The 13,635-nt window shown below is 44.9% G+C and overlaps 2 protein-coding genes across 3 annotated transcripts in view; both read right to left on the bottom strand.

Annotated features, from left to right (window-relative positions):
• engl (endoglin, like) overlaps window positions 1-6,135 on the bottom strand; it is a 30,940-nt gene extending 24,805 nt beyond the window's left edge. For both annotated transcript variants that reach the window (XR_011515822.1, XM_015945093.3), the window contains exons 1-8: window positions 5,939-6,135; window positions 3,934-4,028; window positions 2,893-3,065; window positions 1,269-1,406; window positions 1,025-1,199; window positions 568-739; window positions 339-483; window positions 37-229 (exon numbers count right to left, since the gene is read on the bottom strand). Coding sequence is in view for 1 of the 2 variants with exons in the window: in XM_015945093.3 (XP_015800579.3) it covers window positions 37-229; window positions 339-483; window positions 568-739; window positions 1,025-1,199; window positions 1,269-1,406; window positions 2,893-3,065; window positions 3,934-4,028; window positions 5,939-6,024 (1,177 nt within the window). In the remaining variant the exon portion in view is untranslated. The remainder of the gene's footprint in view (window positions 1-36; window positions 230-338; window positions 484-567; window positions 740-1,024; window positions 1,200-1,268; window positions 1,407-2,892; window positions 3,066-3,933; window positions 4,029-5,938) is intronic.
• A 792-nt stretch (window positions 6,136-6,927) lies between these two features.
• LOC139062266 (GATA zinc finger domain-containing protein 10-like) lies at window positions 6,928-10,942 on the bottom strand. Its single transcript, XM_070543136.1, has 5 exons — window positions 10,407-10,942; window positions 9,690-10,286; window positions 8,022-8,234; window positions 7,122-7,258; window positions 6,928-7,037 (listed from the first exon to the last, which is right to left on the bottom strand). The coding sequence occupies exons 1-5, from the start codon at window positions 10,940-10,942 to the stop codon at window positions 6,928-6,930; spliced, it is 1,593 nt and encodes a 530-aa protein (XP_070399237.1).
• Between the last annotated feature and the right edge of the window lie 2,693 nt (window positions 10,943-13,635).

A 13,635-nucleotide genomic window follows, 5' to 3' on the forward strand; every position in this document is an offset into this window, starting at 1 on the left:
GCAGGCTCTAAGAACCACGGCGACAGAGAGACGTACCTGTCCTGTCGTCTGCCAGCTGGATCGCAAACCGATTGGCCAGGTCAGCCTGGGTGTATGAGGTCACCTGGGTGTAGCCACTCCCCCTGGCCCAGAGAAGAAGATCAGAAAGTGTGGACAGCTCCGAGTCGAGGCTGGTGGACACGGTTAGGCCAGGCTCGGGTGGAGACGGTGGAGACACCCTGCTGGAGGACTGGGAAGACAGAAGGTATAAAGTACACAGAAGGACCACCTGGTACAGTTAAAAAAATGAATTTAAGTTCTTCAGTTTGTGTCTTGGAAATAAGGAATGTGGACCATACATGAACAGAGAGGTGACCCCGGACACCACGGGCTTTAATGACCCACTGGACCGGCGCCGAGCTGCCGAGAATCAACACAACCTTGTGGTTCTCCGGAGTCTCCACCGAGGGAACAAGGGACACGATCACCTCCGCCTGCAGAGAGCTGAAGGAGATGAAACAAGGACGTGTGGACGCCTGGACAAGAGCGATCATTTAATCTGGACCCCACCAGGCTGGAGATCCTCACCCACAGAACCTGGAACCTGCTGAACGGAGCTGGATCACGTGGATCTCAGGAGCATCAGCCTCCGTAGGACGGACACAGCCCTTCGCCTCCTGAGTCTGCAGGTCAGAGATCTGTGTGGTTCTGGAACAGAGGGGCAAAGGCTGCAGCCGGCACTCAGCGGGGAGCGATGGATCTGTGACGTCAACGAGATGTTTCACAACATGAATTTAGTCTCAAAACATCTTTGATTTGCTGTGAGGATGTGAAGTGACCAGGATGAGAGCCGGTTCCAACAAATCTGATCCTCCCATTGGAGGTTTTCCAGACGTGGGAAGACCCAGAACGAGCTGGTGGGAACTTTGGATCCTCCCGAAGAAGCTGGGGTGTCACCATGGAAACAGGAGCCTGGACTTCCCACCTGGACCTGACCTTGGATAAGCAACAACAACGCATGGCAGGAATGTTCCTGGTGCCTCACCTTCTCCCAGTCCAACATAGACCCGGTCGCTATGCCTCGTGTGCATCAGTGATGACAGGTTGCCATGGTGCCTCAGAGCCCAACGGTGCAGAGCGTGGAGATGAGAAGGTAAGGAGTGGACCGTCTGGACCCGTACAATGAGATCATGTGACTGGACACTGGAGTTTGTGGACACCTACAGAGGGTTTAATTTAAATATGCTTCTACTGCAGAAGGACGTCTGCAGCTGTCTCTCCACTCTGACCTGAACTGATACTGGGAAGCTGGGGGGAAGCTGCTCAGATTCCAGTACCCAGCTGACTGGGAGCTTGGAGCTGAGCACCAGGTGGACGGTCCTAAGAGGGGACAGCGATGAGGACAAGGGTCTCAGCAGCACCGTCATCTGTGGACAGGACAAGAGAGGAAAAGTCATTAAAGTGGACACCTTGCTGATGCGTGTTTGTGGCTTTCAGGTGAGACCCGTCACCTTCACCTGAAGGTGGATGAAGTCAACCCTGCGAACGAGTCCAAAAGGAACAAGACCAGGATCTCAAGCTGCTCTCTCTCTCTCCTACTTGGTTTATGCTTGACGCATTCACTTTCCGCGCGGTGATGCGGCTCGCGGATGGAACGCGCTTCACAACTCGCAGCGTTTATGGTTCATGCGGCTCGTCTCTGCGGTGAGCCAATATTCTCCCAAACTGTAGGGGGCAGCATGGAGCTCTACGGCATGCATCCAACACTACACCATAGTAGAAGTAGAAATTACTGTTTACAACACGGCATTCCAGCATTTTTAACAGCGTCCTCGTCTTTTCCGACAGTGCGAGCTATTTCTCTCCAAGAATTATTAACATGTTGATCACGGTGATCTCTGAGAGCTGAATCATACAAATGTCTGTATTTACGAACCTCTGCCATACTAGTTCTTGCCGGTCCGCCATGTTTTTCCGCGTCCGTCCGTCCGTCCGTGTGGTTAGAAATTTTCCGAGGTGCGCGTTGCGGAAATTCTGGGCCGTGCGGAGGCGCGGCGGAGGGGCGTGGTTGTTAAAATGACGCAACTTTTCCACGCGGAGCCGCGCGGACCTCGCGGACGCGTCAAGCATAAACCAACCGTCACACACACACACACACACACACACACACACACACACACACACACACACACACACACACACACACACACACACACACAGCCAAGCAGCCCAGTCATTCTCCTAATCTGGAAGCAATTTGTTTGCTTTAGCTTAGCATAAACAATGCAAGTGAATGGTAACAGCTAGCATTTCACATGGAAGTCAGGAAAATGATTCAACCATGATCCTATTTTTTGTTGGTGAGCTCAGCAATCACACCAACTGTAAGTTGAACCAGTTAGACACGCAGAGGAAATACAGGTGCCAGTTTGGACTTGGGACCATCGTGACAAAGCAGTGCTGTAAGCTGTCTCCGCAAGGCCCGTGGACACGGCACAGGGCCCCAAAACTCACCGTCCACTGTTATTAGGGTCAAAAGTTGTAGATTTAATGCTGTAAACTTGGAAATGACTATATCCGGCAGACGTCACACCACTAGGTCAAGTCCTTGTGCCTTGCAGTGGTGGCTTACAGTAGTGCTAGCTGTTACCATTCACTTACAATGTTCATGCTAAGCTAAAGCTAGCAGCTGGTTACAACACTTTTTTCACCCACTTATCTAACTCTGGGGAATATGGCAACAGACTAAAATTCACTTTGGGGTAAAATTTCCCTTTAAATAAATTATTCAAAACAATTGAAGGCTTTTTCTGTGAAACTGGTGACAGAAAAACAAATTTTGGATTGAAACCAACAAATAAATCATCTGTGGAGTCCAGCTATTCCTGTACGGCTTTTAAAATGACGGGTTACCTTGTTCCCAGATCTCTCTGTAACCCTCTCTGAAGCGATGACGTGTGTTTCCTTGTTCCCTTGCTCTCTTGCAGCACAGCCCCGTCCCACCTGGAACCGCTCCAGCAGCACCTGAACGGGATGCTGCGCCTCCATCGGATCGGCTGAGGAACACTGACCCTCCACGCTGTGAGCTGAGGAGGATGAGGAGCTGGAGTCATGAAATATGAACAATTGGACCCATAATTCCATTTTCAATTCAAGTTTATTTATAAAGCGCCAAATCACGACAAGAGTCGTCTCAAGGACCTTCACATAATAAACATTCCAATTCAGGTCAGTTCATTAAGCCAATCAGAAATAATGTTTCCTATATAAGGAACCCAGCAAACTGCATCACTTAATCAATTTCCCTCTGGGATTAATAAAGTGTTTTTGAATTTGAATTGAATTGAATTGAATTTACAGCAATCCTCATACTAAGCAAGCATGCAGCAACAGTGGAGAGGAAAACTCCCTTTTAACAGGAAGAAACCTCCAGAGGATCCTGGCTCAGTATAAGAAATTCAGAAAAGGAAATTGCTGTCAATCACCTGACCTGAACGGCATTAAATTAGTCTCCCAGAACAAAGTAAGGATTCATAATCGACATGACTAAAGTAATTGTTTATAGTTAATTATGTAAAATGATAAGGACTTATGGTATTGAGGACTTATGCAAACATAATTTAGGATGGTGTCTGCAAAGGGATTGGATGAGCTGGATGAGCAGGAATATGGAGATTATTTTATTTAGTAAACGGTGCAGAAAATGTAAGAGTTTTCATTCTTTTGTTTGTAAACACTGTTTGATTTTCATTTTGGGTTTTTCTGAATGAAAAAAAGAGAAAAATAAGTAATAAACAAGAAAAAAAACACTGCTGACTGGAAGCAGAAGGCCGATCTCATGTTTTGCTTCAATGCTCGTCGATTTCCCGGAACACTTTTCGGTTTGATACTCTAAATAAAAATGATTTCCTGAACTTGCAGCCTTCAGTGGCACTCTGGTGAAATCCCTCTCACCTGTTAGCGTGTCGCAGAGCAAAAGCAGGCAGAAAACTCTCCATCGACCATCAGACAGGAAGGGCATGATGCAAAAGGGCCGATGAGATGGAGAACTAACCAATGCAAAGAGACCCAGTTTAGCAGTTTCACGAAGACAACCCTCCATACTTCTACTGTTATTTCTCCTAGACTAAACCTGATGCACTCCTACGACCAATAAAAACACCAGTCATGTGTGTGTGTGTGTGTGAGATGTGCAGTGTGGATGAACAAGGAACAAAGTGCCAATGACCAGAAGCCATGCATAATCTGGATGTTGAACGGTGCTCCGACATTCGTCTCTGTTATTTTGCTCTAGCTAGCTCAACGACGACATTAGCAGCTCAGGCTAGCATTAGCAGTAGTTTGTGCTAGCGTTGTTCTGCAGTTAGCGTAATAGACACGTAGATTTAAGAATGTGTCTTGTTTTTTACATGTTCAACACTTTTGTAGTGTTGATGTTTCATCTCCAGAAATAACACAAGCCTGAACGTCTACCACCATGTTGCAATTAGAGGCCGACCGATGTGGGTTTTTAAGGTCAATACCAGTTTTTTAAAAGTTTGTTGCCAATGGCTGATGTCTAAAGCTGATTATTAAGGTCGATATATGTATATATATATGTATATTTATATATATATGTATATTCATATATATATATATATATATATATTTTTTTTTTTTCCCGTGGCCTGTCTGGGCGAAGATGTGTATCAGCACAGATAGACCCAGGAGAGTGGAGGGGTCCAAGACCACACCTGACAAACACAGTCACACCACATACAGCCAGAGACTTACACAAATGAATGCTAGACCCCCACTCACGCTCCCCATACACACCCTATTCACTCTGGTCCCTGTACTGCTGCACAGAGGTTGCTGCACAACCATCCCAGGACCAGATGTAGCCCCGTTCTGCTGGGGTGATGATGAGCAGGCACCTCCATCCACCACCGAGCAAAGCAACCCACCACCCCAGAGCCCAACCAGAAGGTCAGCTCCCACTCCTAGCCTCCAGCTCCGGGTAGCCAAGAGAGGACAGAGGTGTGTATAAAGGCTGATATAAATACGTTTTAGCAGCACATTGACTGTAAAAGACAGCTGAACGCTAACTGTGTGCAATCTACATTAAGCCAATAAATCTCTTAAGATTTATTGATAAAACAAACTCAAAACATTTTTTAAAAAGTGTGTTTATTCAATCTAGTGGCAGCGGTTGGCCACACAAGTGCCAGATTTTTTTTAATCGCCTTTTAAAATTATTTTGGACGATGACCGAAAAAGAAAAAATGTAATATATCACCCGATACATCGGTTAGGCCTCTAGTTGTAACGCTAATGGTTAGCTTCTACTAGCTGGATGTGCTCTGCTCTCTCCCGGCGGTTAAACATGGATGAGTCTGTCAGAGTAAATTTTTCCCGTGACCTAAGAAACACTAGCTTTTTCCGACCCGAGCGTTTCCCCGTCTACGTCCTTTCTGCAGCCAGTGAAGGAAATAGATCTAGAGGACTATTTTCACGTGAAACCTGATAGTTTTTCAAAAAGAACAAGTATCAAGCAGCTTCTCCGTGAACCTCACCCTTAAAATTTCAGCTGAAGTAACCACACAGAGTTCAACTCAAAACCATCTGATCTCTGCTGTACTCAGACTAGCTGTTAGCTCATCAATACTTGAATTCAATTCAGTCTGATTCTGTCAAATTATGTACTTATGATATTCTTAATGTTCTGTAAATAGTATTTTTCAGTGTCATAAAACTTTCAGAGCTCAACAAATGCACAACAAATTTGTACAAACAGAAAAACAACATTCTAAGTTTTTTAAACTGACATAAATTCATGATTTTTAATCATAACTTCAACAGCCTAAAGGGTTTTCTAGTATAACGTGTTAAACTACGACTTGTTTACCTTCAGAGAATCCCAAGTGTGCAAAACCCTTCAACGGTTTGGAGTCAACCTGAGAACAAAAGTCGGACTCACCTGAGGTTCCTCTCGGAGGAAAAAGGCTGAATGATGCTCCAACTGTTGGGGGGCTGGATCCCCTCCTCCACACACTCCCCCCTCATTAACCAAACACACACACACACACACACACACACACACTGAAGAAGCTTTAAGGACTCCTGATTATAGTCGATGGGAGGGCCAGAGGGATGGTGTGACACAGTGGAGAGAGAACCAGTAAAGAGACGAATAAAAGGTCTCCAAACGTAGATGGAAACAGGAAGGAGGACTGGAGGAGAGGAGGGAGGGAGGACACACACACACACACACACACACACACACACACACACACACACACACACACACACACACACTCTCTCTCTCTCTCTCTCTCTCTCTCTCTCTCTCTCTCTCTCTCTCTCTCTCTCTCTCTCTCTCTCTCTCTCTCTGCTCTAGTGCTATGGTTCAGTTCTCTCTCTCTCTCTCTCTCTCTCTCTCTCTCTCTCTCGCTCTCTCTCTCTCTGCTCTAGTGCTATGGTTCAGTTTCAGCCTGTTGTGATTGGTTTAAGACATCGTTTATGGAGAAAATATTTACGTTCTGCGTTTAAACATATAATAATAACAACAAGCATCTTTATAAGAATAATAATTGTTGTTAACATTATTATTCTGATAAGCTTTTGATCAGAAACAACTAAACTGAAAAGTTTGACTAAACGACACAGAAATCTGAACTTTTTTTTTGCTTATTAAAATCCAATAAATTGATGCTTAGATGATTTTTCTGCATCTGGACCAGAACCAGTCCAGATCAACCCTCCAAGCTGCATTCTGGGACACAGTCCCAGAACTCTCTAGTTTATTGCAGACGCTAGGACACATTTCTCAATCCTCAGGTCACTGTTGCAAAACTTCACACAGCGAGCACACCAGAAGTCTATCTGGGCCAAACTGAGGATCATTTATCATTGATTTGGCCCAAAATGCCTTCAGCGACTACATCTCAAATGTCCTGAATTCTTTTCTCACTCGGACACAACAACTGCCAGAAATCTCTGCACCAACAGGACCTTTTGCACGTGCTTACATACCGTTTTCACAACTGTTAAACTTCTGTTCAGAACAATAACATAGGCTGAACGGAAGAAGACAGTAAGATTCAACAGAAATACTTTATTGGATCAAATTTTAAATCCAATAATGCAGTTTAAGCAGCCACGGCTGATTCTCAGTGTAGAGGAACGTCTACACAGGTGTTCCTCTTTCCACTTCATTCCAGAAGGAGACAACTGCTGAAAAGGTTTGTGATGTAAACATGGATCCAGCCAGATGTGGCTGGAAGAGGAAGAAGAGAGGCTGGGAGAGGCAAGGAATACATATGGATGCCTGGACATATCAGTCTGTTGTATCTGAATGGGGTGTGCACACATTCTTGTATTTTGGAATGAGCAAAAACATAAAAATAAGTAAACAAAATAAAATGCATGGTGGCACAGTTGTCAGCACTGTTGCCTCGCAGCACGAAGGTTGCAGGTTCGAAACTCGGCTGCAGCCTTTCTGCGAGGAGTTGCGTGTTCTCCCCACGCATGCGTGGGTTTCCTCCGGGTTCTCCGGTTACAACCACAGATCACAACACGCCCTATAGGTTATAAATTGTACATTGCTTTGGATAAAAGCGTCTGCTAAATAAATAAATATAAACATAAATATCAATGGATTCCGCATCTGATGCTGCATGTTGTGATGCTGCATGTTGTTATGATGCTGCATGTTGTTGTGATGCTGCATGTTGTTGTGATGCTGCATATTGTGATGCTGCATGTTGTTGTGATGCTGCATATTGTGATGCTGCATGCTGTTGTGATGCTGCATGTTGTGATGCTGCATGTTGTGATGCTGCATGTTGTTGTGATGCTGCATGTTGTTGTGATGCTGCATGTTGTGATGCTGCATGTTGTTGTGATGCTGCATGTTGTTGTGATGCTGCATGTTGTTGTGATGCTGCATGTTGTTGTGATGCTGCATGTTGTGATGCTGCATGTTGTTGTGATGCTGCATATTGTGATGCTGCATGTTGTTGTGATGCTGCATGTTGTGATGCTGCATGTTGTTGTGATGCTGCATGTTGTTGTGATGCTGCATATTGTGATGCTGCATGTTGTTGTGATGCTGCATGTTGTTTTGATGCTGCATGCTGTTATGATGCTGCATGTTGTTGTGATGCTGCATGTTGTGATGCTGCATGTTGTTGTGATGCTGCATGTTGTTGTGATGCTGCATATTGTGATGCTGCATGTTGTTGTGATGCTGCATGTTGTTTTGATGCTGCATGCTGTTATGATGCTGCATGTTGTTGTGATGCTGCATGTTGTGATGCTGCATGTTGTTGTGATGCTGCATGTTGTGATGCTGCATGTTGTGATGCTGCATGTTGTTGTGATGCTGCATGTAGTTGTGATGCTGCATGTTGTTGTGATGCTGCATGTTGTTGTGATGCTGCATGTAGTTGTGATGCTGCATGTTGTGATGCTGCATGTTGTTGTGATGCTGCATGTTGTGATGCTGCATGTTGTTGTGATGCTGCATGTTGTTGTGATGCTGCATGTTATGATGCTGCATGTTGTTGTGATGCTGCATGTTGTGATGCTGCATGTTGTTGTGATGCTGCATGTAGTTGTGATGCTGCATGTTGTGATGCTGCATGTTGTGATGCTGCATGTTGTTGTGATGCTGCATGTTGTGATGCTGCATGTTGTGATGCTGCATGTTGTTGTGATGCTGCATGTTGTTGTGATGCTGCATGTAGTTGTGATGCTGCATGTTGTTGTGATGCTGCATGTTGTTGTGATGCTGCATGTAGTTGTGATGCTGCATGTTGTTGTGATGCTGCATGTTGTTGTGATGCTGCATGTTGTGATGCTGCATGTTGTTGTGATGCTGCATGTTGTTGTGATGCTGCATGTTGTTGTGATGCTGCATGTTGTTGTGATGCTGCATGTTATGATGCTGCATGTTGTTGTGATGCTGCATGTTGTTGTGATGCTGCATGTAGTTGTGATGCTGCATGTTGTGATGCTGCATGTTGTGATGCTGCATGTTGTTGTGATGCTGCATGTAGTTGTGATGCTGCATGTTGTTGTGATGCTGCATGTTGTGATGCTGCATGTTGTGATGCTGCATGTTGTTGTGATGCTGCATGTAGTTGTGATGCTGCATGTTGTGATGCTGCATGTTGTTGTGATGCTGCATGTTGTTGTGATGCTGCATGTTGTTGTGATGCTGCATGTAGTTGTGATGCTGCATGTTGTTGTGATGCTGCATGTTGTGATGCTGCATGTAGTTGTGATGCTGCATGTTGTGATGCTGCATGTTGTGATGCTGCATGTTGTTGTGATGCTGCATGTAGTTGTGATGCTGCATGTTGTTGTGATGCTGCATGTTGTTGTGATGCTGCATGTTGTTGTGATGCTGCATGTAGTTGTGATGCTGCATGTAGTTGTGATGCTGCATGTTGTGATGCTGCATGTTGTGATGCTGCATGTTGTTGTGATGCTGCATGTAGTTGTGATGCTGCATGTAGTTGTGATGCTGCATGTTGTGATGCTGCATGTTGTGATGCTGCATGTTGTTGTGATGCTGCATGTAGTTGTGATGCTGCATGTTGTGATGCTGCATGTTGTGATGCTGCATGTTGTTGTGATGCTGCATGTAGTTGTGATGCTGCATGTTGTTGTGATGCTGCATGTTGTGATGCTGCATGTTGTGATGCTGCATGTTGTTGTGATGCTGCATGTTGTTGTGATGCTGCATGCTGTTGTGATGCTGCATGTTGTTGTGATGCTGCATGTTATGATGCTGCATGCTGTTGTGATGCTGCAAGTTGTTGTGATGCTGCATGTTGTGATGCTGCATGTTCTTGTGATGCTGCATGTTGTGATGCTGCATGTTATGATGCTGCATGCTGTTGTGATGCTGCATGTTATGATGCTGCATGCTGTTGTGATGCTGCATGTTGTTGTGATGCTGCATGTTGTTGTGATGCTGCATGTTGTTTTGATGCTGCATGTTATGATGCTGCATGTTGTGATGCTGCATGCTGTTGTGATGCTGCAAGTTGTTGTGATGCTGCATGTTGTGATGCTGCAAGTTGTTGTGATGCTGCATGTTATGATGCTGCATGCTGTTGTGATGCTGCATGTTGTGATGCTGCATGTTATGATGCTGCATGCTGTTGTGATGCTGCATGTTATGATGCTGCATGCTGTTGTGATGCTGCATGTTGTTGTGATGCTGCATTTTGTTGTGATGCTGCATGTTGTTGTGATGCTGCATGTTGTTTTGATGCTGCATGTTATGATGCTGCATGTTGTTGTGATGCTGCATGCTGTTGTGATGCTGCATGTTGTTGTGATGCTGCATGTTCTTGTGATGCTGCATGTTGTTGTGATGCTGCATGTTGTGATGCAGCATTTTGTTGTGATGCAGCATGCTGTTGTGATGCTGCAAGTTGTTGTGATGCTGCATGTTGTGATGCTGCATGTTCTTGTGATGCTGCATGTTGTGATGCTGCATGTTATGATGCTGCATGCTGTTGTGATGCTGCATGTTGTGATGCTGCATGTTATGATGCTGCATGCTGTTGTGATGCTGCATGTTATGATGCTGCATGTTGTTGTGATGCTGCATGTTGTTGTGATGCTGCATGTTGTTTTGATGCTGCATGTTATGATGCTGCATGTTGTTGTGATGCTGCATGTTGTTGTGATGCTGCATGTTGTTGTGATGCTGCATGTTATGATGCTGCATGTTATGATGCTGCATGCTGTTGTGATGCTGCAAGTTGTTGTGATGCTGCATGTTACGATGCTGCATGCTGTTGTGATGCTGCAAGTTGTTGTGATGCTGCATGTTGTGATGCTGCATGTTCTTGTGATGCTGCATGTTGTGATGCTGCATGTTATGATGCTGCATGCTGTTGTGATGCTGCATGTTGTTGTGATGCTGCATGTTATGATGCTGCATGTTGTTGTGATGCTGCATGTTGTGATGCTGCATGTTGTTGTGATGCTGCATGTTATGATGCTGCATGTTGTTGTGATGCTGCAAGTTGTTGTGATGCTGCATGTTGTGATGCTGCATGTTCTTGTGATGCTGCATGTTGTGATGTTGCATGTTTTGATGCTGCATGCTGTTGTGATGCTGCATGTTGTGATGCTGCATGTTGTTGTGATGCTGCATGTTGTTGTGATGCTGCATGCTGTTGTGATGCTGCATGTTGTTGTGATGCTGCATGTTGTTGTGATGCTGCATGTTATGATGCTGCATGTTGTTGTGATGCTGCATGTTGTTGTGATGCTGCATGTTGTGATGCTGCATGTTCTTGTGATGCTGCATGTTGTGATGCTGCATGTTGTGATGCTGCATGTTGTTGTGATGCTGCATGTTGTTGTGATGCTGCATGTTGTTGTGATGCTGCATGTTGTTGTGATGCTGTATGTTGTTGTGATGCAGCATTTTGTTGTGATGCTGCATGTTGTTGTGATGCTGCATGTTGTTGTGATGCTGCATGTTGTTGTGATGCTTCACGTTATGATGCTGCATGTTGTTGTGATGCTGCATGTTGTTGTGATGCTGCATGTTGTTGTGATGCTGCATGTTGTTGTGATGCTGTATGTTGTTGTGATGCAGCATTTTGTTGTGATGCTGCATGTTGTGATGCACCCATCATGCTCAGTGACTACTGTACAAGCCTGTGAGGGCAGTGCTATGATCTGGGCTTGCTGCAGGTTGTCAGGTCTGGGTTCAGCAACAGGATGTGCTCCAAGAATGAGGTCAGCTGATTACCAGAATAGCCTGAATAGGGAGCCTAAGTCTCCTCCCTTTCTGGTCAGCTCACGGGTCCTTGAAAGAATGAAAACATGAATGCTCGTCAATGATGCTAAAAGAGCTATTTTCTTTTCCGCTTTGCGTTACGCCCTGGATCACACACGTCTTACTGCAATTTAAATGGTGTTTCAACCTTTCCAGTCATGTGATTTTAGATTTATCAGCTTGTTCTTCCGGAGACCCGTAGTCTAGAAGTAGATGGGCGTGACATAGGCTCCCTATGATCAGGTTATTCCATCTTCCCTGATGACACGGCCATATTCCAAGATGAATACCAAGAGTCATCAGGCTCAGATAAAGAGTGGTTCAGGGAGCAGGAGACATCTTGTTCACCCATGGATGGGCCACCACAGAGTCCAGATCCTAGCTCCGTTGAGAATCTTTGGAATGTGCTGGAGAAGGCTTTGTGTAGCGGTCAGACTACCATCATCTTGGTGAGACATTGATGCAACACTGGATGGAGGTACATCTGGGGATGTTGCAGGAGCTTACCGAAACGCCACAGCGAATGTGTGCCGTGATTAAGGATAAAGGCGGTCCAACCAAACATCAGAGTGTGATCTCTTTTTGGGCCGGGCGGTGTGTCTATGAGGCTTCCACCACCTCAGCTGCCTGCTTTCGATGAGGAGGAGCAACAGCTCTGCTCTGAGCTGCTCTCCTCACCTCCGAGGTTGAGACGGGTCCGACTAGAGAAAAATCCTTCCAGCGGCTTGTTGTTTTGGTTCTGATCCACATCCGGTGAAGTTTGGGCTGCAGATGGACCAGTACACAAAGAGCTGTGGTTTTAAGCTCAGATCCCTCTTCACCTCACTCCCATTCAGGAGACAGCATTCCGACCTTTTCCGTGAAACCGATGGGTATGAAGTAGCATTAGCATGGAGTGTTCTGATATGCTTTGATAAAAGGACTTGAAAAGATGCCAAAATTTAGGCTCCTGAAGAGATGTCTGCATGTTTAATCAGCAATGGCACCCCCAAGGGGTGGCCAGGGGTGCCCATGGCCACCCCTAGAAAATTGCTGGCCCCCCAGCAAAAGCCAGTGTTAATAAATCATATTAATGTTCAGTCAAACCATAAATTGATCTTATTTATTCAAAACATAATTGTAAAACACAATAAAAATACTTTTAAGGAGTAAATAAATAATCAGAATAAAAAATACATGTTTCTGCTGCTCACGCTTTTAAAAAAGTTTTTTATCTCCGTAGTTTTTTTTGTGAGCACAGAAACGGGTGAAATAAAGTAAAATAATACGTTTTAAAATAAAATATGAAATAACATTTTAAAGAGCAAGTCACCCCCAAATAAACTTTTTTTTTGCTGATAAACTAAATAAACGAGTGTCTAATCGTGCTGCAGACACGTGTCGTCAATAATTTGGCACTTCAGTGCATCTTAGTTAAAATTTAAATATTCTGCCTAAAACTGTCAGTGTTGTGCCGTTGTCAGGTAAAAACTCTGCACTGTATTTTAATTTAAATCTGCCACCGCTATTGGCTAAGAAGTATGCTATGATGTAAACTGGTACATTATGATGTCACAATGCTGTGAGCTAGCCTGGCAAGCCAGATTAAATAAATGTATTATTTAGTCTGGCCACGCTCCACTGACGGCTCTCGGTTGTGGGGCGGGTTCTACCGTTGTCCACTGGACAATGAATGTGACATTCTCTTGTTTCACTCTGTTGCATCATCCCACCCACCAGGCATATAGAGTGCCCTGATTGGCCCACAAAGCGGATAAAGCTCTGTGATTTGTTCACTAAGCAGATAGAGCACTATGATTGGCCCACCATTATGGACCAATCACAGCTCTTTATGTGTTTGAAACCCCTCTAGAGAGCTGTGA

Source organism: Nothobranchius furzeri, chromosome 12 (genome assembly GCF_043380555.1).
Source record: "Nothobranchius furzeri strain GRZ-AD chromosome 12, NfurGRZ-RIMD1, whole genome shotgun sequence".
Lineage (NCBI taxonomy): Eukaryota > Metazoa > Chordata > Actinopteri > Cyprinodontiformes > Nothobranchiidae > Nothobranchius > Nothobranchius furzeri.

Coding starts and splice junctions, on each gene's coding strand:
- LOC139062266 (XM_070543136.1), bottom strand. CDS start 10,942: ATGCAGCATCACAACAACATGCAGCATCATAACATGCAGCATCACAAC. Junction 10,287..10,406: donor ATGCAGCATCACAACAACTT/GCAGCATCACAA, acceptor GCATCACAACAG/CATGCAGCATCACAACAACA. Junction 7,259..8,021: donor CAGCATCACAACAACATGCA/GCATCACAACAA, acceptor TGCCTCTCCCAG/CCTCTCTTCTTCCTCTTCCA.